This window comes from Numenius arquata, chromosome 3 (assembly GCF_964106895.1).
Source record: "Numenius arquata chromosome 3, bNumArq3.hap1.1, whole genome shotgun sequence".
NCBI classification, from domain to species: Eukaryota; Metazoa; Chordata; class Aves; order Charadriiformes; family Scolopacidae; genus Numenius; species Numenius arquata.
Window position 1 is genome coordinate 72962615 of NC_133578.1, and position 18738 is coordinate 72981352.

An 18738-nucleotide genomic window follows, 5' to 3' on the forward strand; every position below is an offset into this window, starting at 1 on the left:
TTGCACAAAATTCTATTCCACTGTTTCACTTGAGTTACAAGAAAATACTGTGTCAAACCCTCACTTCTACTGAATTTCAGTTTACCGCAGTTTCACATGGAGACTTCAGCTGTCGGAAACAATTCACAAAGAACTAAGTAATAACTAATTCTGTCTTCCTATACATCCACCAGCCGGGGTATCAGAGCACTGATGCTTTTTGACTCCCACCTCATAAACTCAAGCTCGGTCACTACTTTTCAATTTTTCACGTAGCTGGGAGCTTAAAACAGGCCTCGTTTGCACTCTTGGTGAAATATTCCTTGCAATATTTCAGAATAAAAAGAACAAAATAATTATTGCAATAGTTAGCCTATACAAACCAATTTTAGATATGATGCAACGTATTTGTTTGCATGTGACTGAACATGAATCCTTCCAGTGGGATTCACCACGCAGAAACGGGATGAACATTTGCACTTTAATACTGACTAAGCCTCAGCCTTCATCATAATCAGTCTCCTTTTTTGCTCTGACTAAAGGAAATCTTGGAACATAAACAAAAGGTGACCCCATACACACTCCAAAACTCACTTTTAAAACAGGTACAGAATGCTTTGTAAGATTATTTCAGTCCCAAATGCACTGTACTATCCCTTGGCCAAATATTCAAACATATTTGAATTATTCAGGATTCACCTCAACTAAATACTTTCATCCAAGGATTTAAAGTCCTAAAAAACCAATGACAAAAAAACCCCTCTCCAATGTCTTGTTTAGTATCGGCTATAGCAAATGGAAATAAACACAACTGACATTGTGTCCCCTAAATATTGTCTAGCCCATCTCCCTACTCTGAAGCAGCACCAACTCCACATTAACCGTTCCCACCATGTTTATCCAGGGAGTTCTGGAATTTCCCTCAGCAGTAGTCTCTAAGAGAGGACTAGGTGACTTACTGCAGTGGTTAAACTGGAAAGCCTTTCCAGTTCAAACTTTCTCCTAATACTACACTGAACTTACCTTGTAACAATTAAAACACATCATTACTTCTCCATTCCCAGCTAACTCCCCAAATTAGGCAGTATATCAAGTGCCTACAAACATATACAAAACACTACGAAATTATAATGCCATTGCAAAGCCACAGTCAGGTGACTTCTTCAAAATATGGGAAGCTCTTCATTAAGACATGGTCCTAATTAGACCAGTTTTCCTTGGGGCAAAGGGGGAGATGGAAGCAACGAGTAAAAATACAGCTTTTTTCCCATGTTCTTACTCCTCTACTTCACATTTTTAATCAAGCTGGATGTCAGGAGTTTTCATCTATGAGTTCCCTCATTGCAGGGAATTAAGGCCAAGAGCCAAATAACCCTGAAGAAACTAAAGATCACAACCATGGGGGAGGGAAACAGGGAAATGAACTGAGAAAAATTAAATAAATCAATGGTAATATTTTTAAAGGCTAATGGTCAAAGCTCAGGAAAAGCAATGATCACGACCCAGCTGATAGAGAAAGCATCTTCTTCTCATAAAATCCAGACAAAAATCAAGATAAATAGAGACAGTAATAGATGAAAAGGCATGTGAATGTATCTGGAGTACAATCACCCAAAATATGCGTGTGCTTACGGACAAGAAGGAAGAGTTACTATTAAAAGAAATTGCTACTACTAAAATGATTTCATAATAGTACAGCAAAAAAATAAAAAATAAAAAAAAATGCTATATCCAGTGTATATTGTTCACTAACCCCTGAAATTAGATCAAAACGACAACCTTGCATCATGCCAATCACAAACACAGCATGTCCATCACTGGAAACTGCTAAAGCAAAGTAAATCCTCAGCACAATGTATTTTAATTATAATGCCTTACAAATGCATTCTCAGTCTTTTTCTTAACAAAAACCCATGAAAATGAAAAGATTTTCTAGAGAACAAACGCAACACAAACACCAGAACACCTGCATTAAGCATACGCTGTGCCTGGACTAGAAATTAAAATGCCTCAAGTGTATTATCACATGAAGGAAAACACAGCATTCCTTTCTCTCATGACGAGGGTTTTACTATTTAGTAAAACTTCAAGTTTTTAAAAGTAAAAATACTAAGCATAAAAACTCACCAAAAAGGAAAAAACTTAATACAAACCTCAGCTAGGCTTCGGAGTTCCAGACATGAACTGAAATCAAGATACTTGCCCTTTAAACTTAACCCTCACAAGTTAAGTTTTAAAAGAAAATGACAGATCTAGAATGTCTGAAAGACATTTTTGATATCGCTATTTGCCAGAGAGCAGAATTCAGCAATATTTGCCCAACATTGCCCTCTGGTGCCTAAAAAATGTTTTCGATTAACAGTGACAACTAAATCAAGGCTGAAGTAGAATCATAGAATGTGTTGGGTTGGAAGGGACCTTCCTGTCATATCCTGTACTGGCATATCCTTTACCTAAATATATCAGAAACAAACAAAAAAAGGAAGTGTTAGATATTTTTTTTTTTTCCACTTGAGTCTTATACCTTCTTTCAAGCAATACTATTCAGTAAAAATTGTTCTTTCTGACCTTATAGGAAAAGTTTACCCGTGTACGAGGTTTCCTTCCAGGGTATATATGAATCACACAAAAACATCCCAATTTTATATTTCCTTGTATCCTCATAAAACAATTTAAATTGTTTTAGGGTGAATATGTGTGCTATTATGACAGCCTGTCTTTCACTGAATTTTTCACTGAATTTCACTGAGTTTTTAGAGTTGGAAGGGACCATAAAGATCATCTAGTCCAACCCCCCTGCTGAAGCAGGATTGCCCGGAGCATGTCAGAGCATGTTACTCAGGGCTGCATCCAGGCGGGTCTTGAAAATCTCCAGAGAAGGGGACTCCACAGCCTCCCTGGGCAGCCTGTTCCAGGGCTCTGGCACCCTCACCGTGAAGAAGTTTTTTCTCATATTTGAGTGGAACCTCCTATGTTCCAGCTTGTGCCCGTTGCCCCTCGTCCTCTCACTGGCAACCACTGAAAAGAGTCTGGCTCCATCCTCCCTCAACCCACCCTTCAGATACTTAGAAGCATTGATAAGGTCTCCCCTCAGCCTTCTCTTCTTTCAATCGCTTCAAACCTCCATTTAGTTTTAGAGAAACAAAACTACTTGTATGTAAATGGTATCATTTGGGGATGCTGTTAAAACACCGTGCGTATGTAACTGCTTTTTTTTTTTTTAAGGCTTTGCTTACCAGTCCTGAAATGCAATCACTCTTTTTTTTTTTAAAGCAACACCGCCATCAAAGTTAGTTTTGAGGCTGAACATACTTTATACAATGTTGTTAAATACTTTAATAATAAATACTTTTGTCCTGGTTTGAAGTAAAACCGAACCAATTTTCTGTTCTGTAACTTTACATCCTAGCCAGGCCTCCTCTCACTCTCTGAAATTAACGGCATATTGTGGAGAAAACTGCTCCTTCTCAGGGTGATAAGCCCAATGTTTGTGCTCCGTGCCAAGGAGTGGTACGCAGGGAGGCCCTTGCTTATACTTATTGCTATAACAACCAAGGTCGGCCAATTTCGTTATTTGCCCCCTTAGAGGGTCGGAAACGGAAAAAACGTAGAGGGGTCACATCAGTGGGGAGGAGTGGACAGGAGAGGTGACCCAAACCTGACCAACTGGGGTATTCCATCCCATCTGCCCCATGCTCAGTATAAAAGCTGAGGGATCAAAGGGTCAGCCCCCTTCCTGTGATGGCCGACATCCAGAGAGGACTCTGTCTGTTCGTCTGCCTTTGATCCCAATCCGTGTGTTCCTGACTCCAGAGCTGGAATCCAGTTCCCATCCGTCGCTGAGTCCAGTCTGGGACTTCCCCAGTGCCTGCCAGTGACGTGACTGTCATCCTGGGAGTTCGATACGGTTTTGTATATATTGCATCTATTTCATTATTTTCTTCTTTATTTTTATTTTAATATTAATTCTTCATTAAAGTAGTTTAGTTCATTCTAAACTTCTGAATCTCCTTATCTCTTTCTCCTCCTCTCTCCTCTTTTTTTTTTGGGGGGAAGGGGAGGGAAGGGCCATCTGTTGGTCTGGTTTTGGTAAATTAGGCTGAAACCACGACAACATACTTTATACAATGTTGTTAAATACTTTACACAAAAACTGTCAAATATTTATTTAAAAGGAAATTTTCCCTACTATTTCTAATAATATTATCTTAGACCTAAAAAACACCAACCGTGACCATTTTTATCCTCCTCCCCCCTCACCTTTTTTGTGTGTACGTTCTTGCCCAATACAGTTTCAATTAAACGTAAACTATCAGTAAGTAAATATTCTTTCGAGACGGAAGGAATAGTATAAAGATGTGAACCCACTAAAGAGCAGATCATGGAAACAGTTTAAATGATCGTAAGCTGAGTTGTGGGACTGATTATACATCAAGATTTATCAAAACTGTAGATGGTATTTTTAAACCTCAATATAGAGCTCTTGGTTAATAGCACAGTTTTTGAAGTTTATAAAGAAAAAAAAAACAAAAGAAAAAGTAACAGCCATTCTTATACCACCATTAATCAAAACACTATACTTAAATGTCTTCAAATAACAACATGCTCCAAACAGAAGAACTATAGAACAAAGACTTTCTTTTTGAATAATGAGCTTTTAATACTATAAATTACATTACCCCCATATTTTGGGGTAGTATTTGTTAATTTCCCCATATTAATTTATTACAGTTTACACAGCTCTGTATATATTGTAGCCTTCTTAGAACCACGGCTATATTTTCTACAGTAAGTGCAGAAAAAAGCTTTCACTCAAATAAACAAAACTGCCTCCAAATTTTTCAGTTTTTTTGCCTTTAATATGAGACTTGAGAAACAAAGAGGAAAAAGTAGTTAAAATCTTAGAGGACAATACAATTTGCAGTGCATCTTCACCTGATTTTATTTTAATAGTAGATCTCACTAGACTGTACCTGATTTATTGCTTTAAACATTTGTCCCAAGTTTCAAAATAAATCCGTCGGAGATTTCCCAGAATTTTGGGGGTTCTTTTTGAAGGCCTGCAATCTGAAGGTAATTTTTTCCTGAACAGAAAAAAGCCTTAGTGACTACAGAAGAGCCAGAGGCCAGGAGGGCTGGAGCACCTCTGCTGTGACGACAGGCTGAGAGATCTGGGATTGTTCAGTCTGGAGAAGAAAAGGCTCCGGGGAGACCTTACAGTGGTATTCCAGTACCTAAAGGGAGCTACAGGAGAGATGGGGAAGGACTCTTCATCAGGGAATGTAGCGATAGGATGAGGGGTAATGGTTTTAAACTAAAAGAGGGAAGATTTAGATTAGATATCAGGAAGAAATTTTTCACTCTGAGGGTGGTGAGACACTGGAACAGGTTGCCCAGAGAAGCTGTGGATGCCCCATCCCTGGAGGGGTTCAAGGCCAGGCTGGATGGGCCTTTGAGCAACCTGGTCTAGTGGGAGGTTCCCTGCCCATGGCAGGGGGGTTGGAACTAGATGTTCTTAAAGGTCCCTTCCAACTCTAACCATTCTGTGATTCCTATCGCTGGACAAGTCTACACAGAAATCAATATTCCTGGGGAAAAAAAAAAGTGGTATATACACTTCTTACAGCTGAACATCTCGTCTCCTGTTAACTTGGGCTCCACCACCAGGATAGCAAAAATATTCTGTCTAATCCATTGCAGTCAAATCTACTGAGGCTCATTTTTGTCTCTCTCTGTTGATTCAAGGTACCTGCTAAGTTTTATTAAAGCACTTTCTCTGATCACCCCTCAGATCTCTCCTGTTTCGCTTTATAGACCAAAACACACAGCAGTTGGACCTGAGCACCTCCATATCCCATAATTCAACGTTTCCATTTGTCATTTTACAAACACTATTGCACCTTTGATTGGATCAGCCTTCTAACTATAGGGACAAAAGAAAAACATGAAGTAGTAAAATACAGAGAAGTAATACAGAAATGGGACACTCCTGAAGAACAGATATCTAAATAGAGTCCCAAGTCATGAATAAGCATGACAGTGAATAAACAGCAAGAACAACAAAGATGGGCAAAGAGCTTTGAGAACAATAAAATAAAGAAAAAAAATCAACTTTTACAGACAGTACAGGGCTTGTCACCTGAGCAACACTGATCAAAGCCTTGTCTCCACAGCCTCATGTCAAGTCTAAAAAACTGAATTTCCTTTACTTAAATGTACCTCAATTAAACTACATATATTTAGCATGAATACTTCAAATAATGAAAAAAGCTAGAGAAGCCTTTCCATGGGGAAACATTCTTCTTAACAACTTGTGCTCAACACTAAGTTGTTGTTTTCCATCACAACTTCCAGCCATAACAAACATAACACATTAGGAAAAGTATCACGATAAAAACTTGGATCAAGGTTTCCAACACAAATGAAACAACGAAGCTGACATGACACCAAATCCTAAACTGAAAGACTAGGGAAAGGGAAAAATTAGAAAAAAGGGAAAAAACTATAGATAAACCTCATGAGATTCAACAAGTGCACAGTCCTGCACCTGGGTCGGGGCAACCCCAGTATCAACACAGGCTGGAGGGTGAATGAGAGCAGCCCTGCTGAGAAGGACTTGTGGGTGTTGGTGGATGAGAAGCTCAACATGAGCTGGCAATGCGTGCTCACAGCCCGGAAAGCCAACCGCATCCTGGGCTGCATCAAAGGCAGCATGGCCAGCAGGGCGAGGGGGTGGATTCTGCCCCTCTGCTCTGGTGAGACCCCACCCGCAGTGCTGTGTCCAGCTCTGGGGCCCCCAACATCAGAAGGACATGGACCTGTTGGAGCGAACCCAGAGGAGGCCACGGAGATGCCCTGAGGGCTGGAGCCCCTCTGCTGTGAGGACAGGCTGAAAGAGTTGGGGTTGTTCATCCTGGGGAAGCGAAGGTTCTGGGGAGACCTTACAGTGGCCTTTCAGCACTTAAAGGGGGCTGAAACATGGGGAGAAACTTTTTAGCAGGGCCTGTTGTGACAGGACAAGGGCTAATGGTCTTGAACTGGAAGAGGGGAGATTCAGACCAGACATAAGGAAGAAATTTTTTACTCTGAGGGTGGTGAAACACTGGAACAGGTTGCCCAGAGAGGTGGTAGATGCAATGCCCCATCCCTGGAACCATTCAAGGCCAGGCTGGACAGGGCTCTGAGCAACCTGATCTAGTTGAAGATGTCCCTGCTCGTTGCAGCAGGGGCTGGACTAGATGGCCTTCAAAGGTGCCTTCCAACCAAAACTATTCTATGATTCTATGATTTCAGGGCTGTTTGTTACATGTTGACGAATGGTGAACCACAAAAAGGGTAAAGAACAAAGGAAATCAAGCAATGGAGAAGTCCAAGAACTGTCAGTCATTGGAAACATGCTTGAACAATTAGTCATACTGCAAAGGTAAGGTGCTGAGCCAGAGAGACGGAAAAATGTCGTGGGACAGACAAGCTGAAACTGCCACTAAATGACAGAAAAGGATACACTTGCTGTGAAAATGATTCTATGAGGCTAAATAATATGAAAGAACGTGATACATGATGAGAAATCAGACAACAACGGGGCACGGAGGCTGCAGACATAGGTACGTCAATAATAAAACAAAGTAGCTTAAAATATTAAGCAAGACTTTGAATTATTAAAATAAAAACAAAAAAGCTCATTCTTGTGATAAAGTAATAACTGTCCCCAGGTTCTAGAAAGCTCACAGATGAGACTGGAAAATCAGAACAACTTAGGCTGGAAGGAAACGCTAAAGGTCCTCTCGCCCAGCCCACTGCTCACAACGGGGCCAACTCTGACAGTCATTTAGGTTTTTCACTCTTCTATACACTCGAGTTTTGAAGATTTCTAAAGATGGAGAGGCCACTTTCTCTCTGGGCAACCAGTTCCAGTGTATGATCACCCTCATCACTGGAAAAAGGGAATTTTTTTCATTAGGGAAGTTTTCCAGTGTTGCAACACGTTCGCTGACTCGCACCCTTACGCTGGGCACCTCCGGGAAGAGCCTGGCTCCATTTTCACTGCAACTTCCCGTTTTGGGATCAAGGAAAGTGATAGAAATTACACCTGATATTCTTCTCTTCTCCAAACCGAAGAGATGCAGTTCTTTGAACCTCAGCATTAAAGGCAAGTGTAGGGTGCTGCACCTGGGGAGGAGTAACCCCATGCACCAGGACAGCTTGGGGGCTGACCTGCCACAGAGCAGCTCTGTGGAAAAAGACCTGGGAGTCCTCATGGACAACAGGATGGCCATGAGCCAGCAATGTGCCAAGAAGGCCAATGGTCTCCTCGGGGGCATCAGAAAAAGCGTGGCCAGCAGGTCGAGAGAGATTATCCAGCCCCTCTACTCTGTCCTGGTGAGGCCCCATCTGGAGCACTGGGTCCAGTTCTGGGCTCCCCAGTTCAAGAAGGACAGGGGACTGCTAGAGAGGGTACAGCATAGGACCACAAAGATGATTAGGGGCCTGGAGCATCTCTCTTAGGAGAAAAGGCTGAGGGACTTGGGTCTTTTTGGTCTGGAGAAGAGAAGACTGAGGGGGGGACCTGATCAACACCTATAAATACTTAAAGGATGGGTGTTAAGAGGATGGGGCCAGCCTTTTTTCAGTGGTGCCCAGGGACAGGATAAGAGGAAATGGGCACAAACTTGAACGTAAGAAGTTCCACCTAAACATGAGGAGGAACTTCTTCACTTTGAGGGTGGCAGAGCCCTGGAACAGGCTGCCCAGAGAGGTGGTGGAGTCTCCGTCTCTGGAGACATTCAAAACCCACCTGGACTCGTTCCTGTGCAGCCTGCTCTGGGTGGACTTGCTTTGGCAGGGGGTTGGACTAGATGATCTCCAGAGGTCCTTCCAACCCCATATCATTCTGTGATTCTGTGATCTGTCACACACTCCAGCCTGCCCAGCATCTTGGTAACGCTGCTGGACTGATACCAGTATGTCGATATTTCTATTGTATGGGGAGCTCAAAACTGGCTTTAGTTCTAAAGATGTTTTCTCTCAAATGCCAAATCGAGGGGAATAATTACTTTCCTCAGCTTTCTGGCCACAGTCTTGATACCACAGACAAATCAAGCAAAATCAACTAATTTCTACCAACGAGATGACATTAGTGCACAGCAGAACTTCTCAAAGCGCTCTATTTATGGAGCACTGACTAAAGAACTACGTTAATCACTTCAATTATTTGTATCTAGTTTGCATGCCTGCTTCCTCTCACGCTTACCGATGAAACTGAAATTCTGTATTAATTCAAAGATAGAACTTAATCACGCTAACAGTAAAAAGAAGTATTCACACTACTACAGTTAATTTGCTCAGGGAGTGGATGGAGCGCACATCTACGCAAGTAACTGTATTCTGACATCTTAAGCATATGTAAGCACTCACAAAAAATTTCCTCGTTAAGAAAATTAAGAAATTACCAAAACCCAGTTTTATAAATATATAATTACATCACTACTTACAAATTAGACTATAAATCACAATGTTCTTAAAATAAATTAATTCCGATATAGAGTCCTTTCTGATGCGCAGCTTTACAATTACTTTTTCTATTCATTCCTAACAATTTGGAAAACTTCTGTGCGGGTTAGATAAAACACTGCTGAAGAAACCAGCGCCTTAGCTTCCAAGAGTGCTTTTTATTATGCTATAAGCATAACCTTTGGGCATGTTCGTTTCCCGTGGAAAAACACTTTATTATATGTGGCGTATTATCAGTAATTTAGGTCAAATTGTTTGACCAGCTGCTTCAGGAGACCAGTCAATAAAAAAAAAAAAAAATCCAAACAAAAATCCAGGGCAAATAAATATACACTGATTCACTTAGCCTAACAGAACAACAGGCTCTAAGAAAAGGGATTTAGTTTTAAAAGCAATATTTAAGGTAAATATATTTAACGTAAAGGACAACACTGGCTTAGGACTGAGTGGAGATGAAGCAGTTTGGTAGTTAGAGGACTTTTAACCTTTAAATGGATAACAATTTAAAAAAAAAATCCTGATAGTTGGCATAAAGAGGGGGGAAAAAAAAATTTAGTTTGTTTCAGAATACACTGCAAGCAGTCGACTGAAATAGTAGAGGACTTTGGCTTGATCCTTTTAACCTTACCATCTTCTCTTGTAGTTTAGCCTTTTTTTCCTCCCTCCTGACCGTTTTACCTTATGGTGTTTTCAAATAACACGTATTATTGGGAACAGCAGATCCATGAGCTGAAGCTTCTATTAAAAACCAAAGCTTCTCAGAACTAACTATTTTAATTCCTCAATTTTTTAAAAATGTGGTCAAATAGGAATTTGAAAAGCTAGGATGAATGCAGATTTTTAAATTGCAGTAGCAAGTATACACTAATTATTAGGTTTCAGTATATAATTATTACTTGAAAACCAGTATATGCAAATTATGCAGCATGAGTTCTAGTCCATGCAGAAAGGTACAGAATTGATTTACGGGTCAGTAGCAGTAAAATATTTAAACACTCTGAGTGGCAGAGATTTTCATTTCAATACCTCATTACCAACAGATTTGAGGCAATTGACAGTACTGCACTGCTAAACTGAGGTTAGACTGGCTTAAACGATCTTTTTTAATTATTTGATTTATAGAAAACCGTATTTGAAAGTTCACCTGAGAAATTTTTCATTAAAAAAAAGTAATTAAAAGGGGAGACTTAGGAAGATACATACCATGTTTTCTACTCGGAGCTCAAAAGGCATAGGGTTGTACACCATCAACTGAACTTCACACACATCTCCCTGGACCCACTGGAAATCTACGTGAAACAATTAAAGAATTAATGAAAGAATTGCCTAATCATAGTGTTATAAAAAAGTAGCATCAGTTGAGCTGTCAGATCATTATATTATCTTGATGTTCTAAATTAACATCTCTGCATAATCTTCACAGCCCAAGTCCTATTCAAGCACGCTGTGGGACACACGCTATAAATCACAGCCAAAGCAATGGGTTAAAGGAACAGAAGTTTTCATTAATACAGAAATAGTGCTCCAAAATCCCACCATGACAACCTTACATTGGCAAATTAACTCAGTCATCAACTCAAAACAAAACTTAAACACATCCTTAATGCTAAACACTTAAAGGCTTACGTACTTGGAGTTAGGTACAGAGTAGACATCGCCTTGGATAATTAAGACTCAGATAAGAAGGAATGAGACAAGGAACGAACACAACAGGAAGAAGGAAATTAGAATTCATGGAAACAAACCTTCATATAGACATAGCTGATGATACGGAGTAAATAAAAGATCATTCTAAATTAAGAAGGAAACAACTGCCCACTAGCAAGTGCCACCTTAGTTTCCTCCCACTAATTTGCCTTGGGAAGCAGTAAGTAGTTTGGGAGAGGCTGTGGGAGGGGAAGATGACAGCAGGGTCTACAGATATAGATTTGTCTGAGGTTCACAAAATGGAGACTTAAGCAATAACGCAAGTTATTTGGTAACTTGTGAAAATACTTAGGAAAGACAATGAACATAAATTGGTCCGGTAATAAGCTGTACTTCTCGTTTATATCTCACTAACAAGTGACAGAGGTTCAACTTCAAAGACACTTCACCCCACCGAGTTTAAAATTTTGGCTTTTTTATAATTTAAGGAGGTGAGAAGTTTATGGAAGTGATGTCAGCAGCAGAGACGGAAGTTCTGAGGAACTGTTCAACACAGAAAAATTATTGTACATCAGCATTCCATAATCTTTTCAGCCCACAAGATCCTGTCCACCTTCCAAATTTGTCACAGTTAATCACATTCACCCGACGTTCAGACTCAAAACTGAACGTGATATGATTCTCCACACAAGGTGAGGACCTGCAGCCCAAATAAACAAGAGGTGGTTTAACTGTATTTGTTAAATAAATCGTGATTATAAACTAATCTGTACCATACATGGATTAACTTTTACTAGTTTACTCAGTGATTTTAACATACATTACTAATACTTGTTTACTAGGATATTATAAAGTGTCCACTAAAAAAAACGGGATTACTAATATTAAGGCTGTAATTTACAGTTGAAACCATCTGTACTGTAATTGTACATTCACAATCATTTACTATCTGATTACACTTTGCAAGCAGTATTAGAGAGCTCAAGGGACATGTACTTAATGCAAATGTTTAACTCCAATTAATGCTAGAGGAAATTAAAAACATACATTCAGAGATACTAACAGGTTATATTACTACAAAACCTGAAAAGCAAACCTGAGGATTGAAACAAAACATTCAAAAGCTCAATTGTACGAGATGTTCCGCAAATTTCCTTTTTAGTTAATTGCTTATCTGTGCCCACAATGTCTTACGGATTCTGCAGTCCCCAGAACAACCAGTTCCTCCTCTGCAGAGGTATGTACGGAGCTTTGAAGGCATCTAAGCACTGAAGCCCCTTCATGGTTGTCTACATGAACCTTGTAGGAGCTGAAGTAGGCACTTCAGTCCTTCTAAATTAATTTCCACGTTATAAGAACTATCACAAGTTCCGCTACCGCAAGACATTCCACAAGACTGGCATGTCTTTTCTGAAAATGCTTTCAATGCAACCAGGTAAAAAGTGATTCTGAGCACGTCAAGATACCAGAAAAACACGTTGGAAACTCTTGATTTCATCTCAGTATCTCTAAGCAAATGCAAACCATTAATTTCTCTGAAATGTATATATAGTCTTCTCATTCCCACGGTGGTAGTCTCCACCACCACCAAAAAGACACTCCCACTTCTGGAAATCTCACCATCTGCCTCTGGTTTCCTCTCCAGAAGGTTGAGCTACCCCAGGTAAAAGACTCCAGGGCAACGCTACAGAATTGCTTCCTTGGGGAAGAGTTTTTGAAAGGAAAGGTAAAATCAGGTTATATGATCCTAGGTAAAGAGCTGTATTTATATCATCTAATGTAGATACGGCATTAGTTGCCAGATTTACTAATGGAACTGTATTAGACTTTAAACTGCATTAGACTGTCAGCGCTTTAAAACAAAAATACACTTTATGTCAAAAATCAATAGGTTTATTTCTTATGACTAGCAAACTATTAAAGCAATTTAACCAGAATACAATTATCCCATTTCTTGTTTCCAGTCACAAAAGCTCATCAAGCTGAAAGCTGAAAACATTTCCTCAAGACTTTCTAAAGGGTTTGTTTCCCTTTGGTTTGTCGGCAGCACTTGACTTCCTTTGCTGTAACAATAATTTAACTAAAATATGGCTTACACATTTTCATGTAATTCATTTGTTACTGTTGTTGGTTTTAATTAGAGTTACATGCCATTAAAATATTCTCATTAGTTTCAAAGTTTATTAAATTCCTCAGCTTCTTGCAAAGGAAGTACCTGGGTTTGTTTTGTATATTCTTTTGTTCGCAAAACTTTGCATGAAGCATTACAGGCTTTTAAAAGTGACTGCGCTGTGGATATACATCAAAAGATAAATGCTTTACAGGATCCCAAGCAGTTCAGACGTCTCCTTAGGCTAAATAAAAACCTAAAAGGAGAAACTACCCTGTATAATGTGAAACTCCTATGGTACGCACAGCACATAAACAAATCCTAACTGGAACCGCTTCAAAAACAAGCAGGTTCCTTTTGTATCCATCAAGGAACAAGAATATTGCATCATACAACTGTTTGACGAGACTGGCAATAAGGTTTATTTAATTAAAAAAAAAACGGGACAAGGTATACCTAAGAGGTTAAATGTTGAAAATTTAATTGTGATCAATTTTTTAACAAATTATTAAGAGAAATAATACAAGCTATTTTCCAAAGAAATATTTCTTTAATGAGAAAGCACTTTAAGATGTTCCCACACATCTAATCTTTTAAAATTTCTTATCCTTTATTTAATTCTTATTTCTTATCCTTTTTCTAATTCCTTCTCCTTTATCTTTTGAACTCAAAGTAGTACTGCGGCAAAGTAGCACTAACCATGTCCAAACTGCCAGATAATAATCCATGCCTCTGCATAGCTCCTAATTCCTCATGTTTCAATGTTTATTGAAAATACACATTATCATAAGACAAATTAGAAAATGTGTGGCTTTTTCCTCAAGGTGAGGGATATCAATCCTAATCATCATCAGGGAACCATGACACAGATAGGTTAAGACCAACATTTTGGTTGGACTCAATCTTAAAGGTCCCTTCAACCTAGACAATTCTATGATTTCATGAATATCTAACCTAGAAGACTGTAGTACACATCTTGAGTGCTGTGTCCAGTTTTGGGTCCCTTACCACAAAAAAAGACATTGAGGTGCTGGACTGGGTCCAGAGAAGGGCAACGAAGCTGGTGAAGGGTCTGGAGAACAAGTCTTATGAGGAGAGGCTGAGGGAGCTGGGGTTGTTCAGCCTGGAGAAAAGGAGGCTGAGGGGGGACCTTCTTGCTCTCTACAACTCCCTGAAAGGAGACTGTAGAGATGCAGGGCTTGGTCTCTTCTCCCAAGTCACAAGGAGATAGGACAAGAGGAAATGGCCTCAAGTTCCACCAGGGAAGGTTCAGATTGGATACCAGGAAAAATTTTTATACAGAAAGAGTTATTAAGCACTGGAATGGGCTGCCCAGGGAAGGGGTTGAGGCACCATCCCTGGAGATATTCAAAAGAAGGGTAAACATAGTGCTTAGTGACATGGTTTAGTGATGGTTTTTGTCAGAGTTAGGTTAATGGTTGGACTAGATGATCTGAAAGGTCCCTTCCAACCTAGACAATTACACGATTCTTTGATTGCGCGGAAAAAGCCTGTGGCCCCACACATTAGAATGAAGAACCACAGAGAGATTCCACGAGTACTGGCTCCGCCGGCCAGGCACAACCCAGATGCAGTTGCTGCACTGCTGGAGAAAATTCCTTTGAACAGTAGGTGAAAGAGGACTGTTGGAAGTGCAAAAAAGGAGAAAGACAAGAAAGGAGGAGTCCCAGAGAGCAATGCAATAAGCTACAATACAAATACACTGCCCCTAACAAGAGAAACAGAGAACAGGGGAACGGGAAAGCTTTCCCCATCTCTCTCGTGTGTTCGTGCTTGGAAGGAACGGGGAGCAGGGGACAGAAAGTGAAGTCAGGTGCTGAGGAGCACACGCTGGTGCTGCTCAAAAGTTTCTGGTCTAACTTGTTTCTGTCTAACCTACCCATTTGAAGAATTAGTTGGAGCCACTACTGACCGTGACTCGCTAAATGTTTAGTGTTTTACAATTCAAAGCATGACACAGAAAATCTAACAAACCTTGATGACATTTCAAAGTACCGTTTTTCTACCATTTTTTGGTGATTACACAGTACTGAAACCAGCAACACAAGGAGCCAAGTTAAGATAAACACCATTCTGCAAATTTCTGTATTCAAGTTTTTACAATCAGTTCTGTTCCACAGTCGCACGAGTCCTTTTTGTGCTGACACTAATGCTTATGTTAAAGATTATCACATGTGTGATATGCACAAAAGCAACAAAAAGAACTACCAATATTTGTAACTTAATCCAGGGTTGGAAACAAGCCTTCTAACCTACCTCCAGTGGTGCAATTACTGCAATGAAGAGCTTTAGAATAAATGAAATAATCCTGTAGCAGAAAATGACTATAGTATTCTAAACGTTGTTTAGAAGGCTTTTTTGATTTTTGCTGAACTGCCTCTAAGTGACTAATCAGAGAGTCCATCATTCTGAGTTTAAGTTAAATCATAATAGGATATCAACGGGATGTTTGGGGTTTTTTTCTCCCGAAATAGATAAACTGAAAACCAAATCTTAAAATCCCGATGGTCTAACGCTATTAGTCAAAAATTAATAAATAAATACTTCTCAGGGTGATGAACTAGCACAGTCCAGTTTCCCATGGATTTGAATCTTTTGTCTACGCTTCTTATCTGGCTGCCCATGTAGCTCAGGGCACCACACATGGTAAGTGGTTAAGCTGGCTGCTGCCAAACACTGTCAGAACTAAGTTTTCCCTGATTTCTCTTATATTTAAGAAGGAAATAAAACCAGTTTATCTCCTCTGAAAATCTGTTTTATCATCTTGGAGACTTTATTCCTCTTTTGAACTTGAAACTGCCCCACGGAGAACAAAGCTTTGTTCTTTCAGGACTTCAGGCTAAAAAGCTGATTATTTCAATACAAGAAAGCAACGTTCAGGTTTGCTTTCCTTGACCATGAAAGATTTTCTAATTTAACAAAACAAAGGAAAATACTGCAAAACATTCTTACCTATTTTCTTACTTCGTTCTTCCCCACGACTGTGTGCGATAATTGGAGAATATATGAAGGGGCTTTTGGTTGACACATTCTGACCAAGTAGACTTTTCATTTTGTGAGGTCGGAGACTGGTCGGGAGGTTCAAGAGCTTCACAGATCTGTTTGGTAAAAATAATTGTATAATATTTTATTTTATTTTATAATAGATGGTAGCATTAAAAATGTACCGATAAATACTAAACGACATTCTACATAGGTACCGATTAAAATACCTGAAATGGAAAATGTGAAGTGAACACCTGCAGAACAAAAGAAAGTAATACCAACCCAAGGAAACTAAAGGCAAAGTTTCCGAAAGCTCTCAGAAAACAAACAGCAAAGGAAAAACATCTGTAGAAACCAACAAAACCAAAACTAGCCAGATCGGCGATTTGAAAGCCAGCTATTAATTTCCAAGTTAAGTGCAGACTGAACAACAGACACACCACAAGTCCAGGGCAGAAAGCAACCAAATATTTAACTTAAACTCAAACTATACCACACAGGGAAATCACTGGCCTTTCGATGCTGGACTACCTACGTGTCTTGGCTGCAAATATGATCTAGGATAGTCAAATAGGGCTAGTTTAGCTCTATACATATTTTGTGAAACTAAATCAACCCCAAGGTCAGCCAATAATAAATTAGTCAAATAACTTTCCCACTGTGATACGTAGCTTTGGTTCTAACAGTGAAGGTTTGGGGATCACACGTCCGCATTCTATGTTCTCCAGCAAAAAAACTGATACCAGCTGCAACTCCGAAGCATGCGCTGCATCAGTGTCCACTGAACAGGCAACACAAAGCAGGTATCGGCAAAGTCATCCTAGATGACTGGCCAGTGCCAGCTGGATCCACTGAGGGGACAATGCTGGAAGACCTCAGTGAAGATCCACTTTTCTCCCCGTGACTCCACATTAAAGATGAGGTGACCCAGGTGGCTCATCACTGCACAGAATTGTACTTGGTCCAACCAGGAGACAAAATGCTGTTCCCAGAAGACCACTGGAAGTGGTGTGGCCATTCTCATTCCTCATACAATTCCATCTGACCACGTACAACCACATGGCTCCAGTCAAACCTCCACCTGAAGCAGGCACCTCCCACACAACAGATTGTTAGTGTGAACAGAGCTGTCATATTAAATACACTACATATAGTTAGACAAGGTCTCTTTCTTCAGTAAGCATGAAAAAAAAATTGAAGAAGTTAGAGAGGACATAGTAAAACTAGTTCTATCATGAAAAATGGTCAGAGAGTAAAACTTTCATTTTCATTTTAGAGAATAAAAGTAATCTGAAAATAAATGTATTTTTCACTCTTCGGTTATACACTTTATTATCTCTTTGTGATACTAGAACTCTTGCTTCATGAAATATTTGATGACATCCCACTGAGAACGCAAATCTCTGAGAACTTTTTTCAATAACTTCAACCATATTTTTTCTGAATAGCAATTATCTTCCCTTCAAAAAGCCACTTCTTGAGGAAAATTTTCTTTTAGCCTTTTCTTTTATTATTGATGCCCGATGGCTGTTTTCTCTCTCTCTGGACTGCCTCTAATACTTCATGCTAGGCTTTAATCTAAACAAGGTATTATTCATTGGAGTGACTGCATGATGTGCCTTGGCACACAGGCACAAAAAGGGACATAAGATTTAGAACAGGCCAGGGAAGGTGCCAGCTTGAAAATGCAGCATCTGAAAAGGAACAGCTACAAAAGGCATCAGTTCCAGCCGAGTTCCAAGCTCTACGGATGGAGACAGCATCCAACTCATGGACCTTCAGTATGATCAGGTATCTAACTTAGATCTCAGATGCAATTACAAAATACTTTTCCTCAATTGTATCAGAAACTCTTGAATGACTTTTTCTTTAAAAAAAACAAACCAACTCTCCTCTTCTAAAACTAAAGACCACAGAAAGTATTTTTTGCTCAAAGGCTCTATTTCTGCCTAGGAACTTCTCAAAACAAGTTGACATTTTTCCATATTATTGTGAACAACTTATGTAAGGCAAGCAGACTACCTCTTCCAGTATTCTTGAAATCTGACAGCTACTGTGAAAAGTTAGAGATTGTATTTTGGAGTCTTACCTCACAATAGGCAATTTGGTGAATGGAACAGGAGGTAACTTCAAACCATCTGGAAGAGTGATGAATTCCATTGTACCGGGGCATTTTGCTGTGTAGCTTTCCAAGCTCTGTGTTACATCTTTCTTTTCTAGAAAATAAATGTGTTTAAAATGAATTAAAAAACAATTGCAAACTCACACGCAACAAAAGTTTAAGATTAAGTTATAGCCTAAAGCTTTACTTGTTTTGTGGTTTGTTTTTTTTAATTTATACAAAATAACTCTAATAGGAAGCCAACTAACGTTTGCACACAACGCTTACAGTTACGCTCCAGAAGCCTTAATGGATGGATCAAATATAATTAAGTAACCTTAAGCAAGACAGTTTTCTGAATTTTTTAGAGTTTTGAACTGTCAGC

General features: G+C 39.5%; 1 protein-coding gene across 1 annotated transcript in view; it reads right to left on the bottom strand.

Moving 5' to 3' along the window:
* The window catches only part of TRAPPC9 (trafficking protein particle complex subunit 9), a 489725-nt gene that overhangs the window by 425369 nt on the left and 45618 nt on the right, over positions 1 to 18738 (bottom strand). The window contains exons 9-11 of the mRNA XM_074144728.1: positions 18342 to 18468; positions 16220 to 16365; positions 10693 to 10778 (exon numbers count right to left, since the gene is read on the bottom strand). Of these exons, the coding sequence (XP_074000829.1) occupies positions 10693 to 10778; positions 16220 to 16365; positions 18342 to 18468 (359 nt within the window). The remainder of the gene's footprint in view (positions 1 to 10692; positions 10779 to 16219; positions 16366 to 18341; positions 18469 to 18738) is intronic.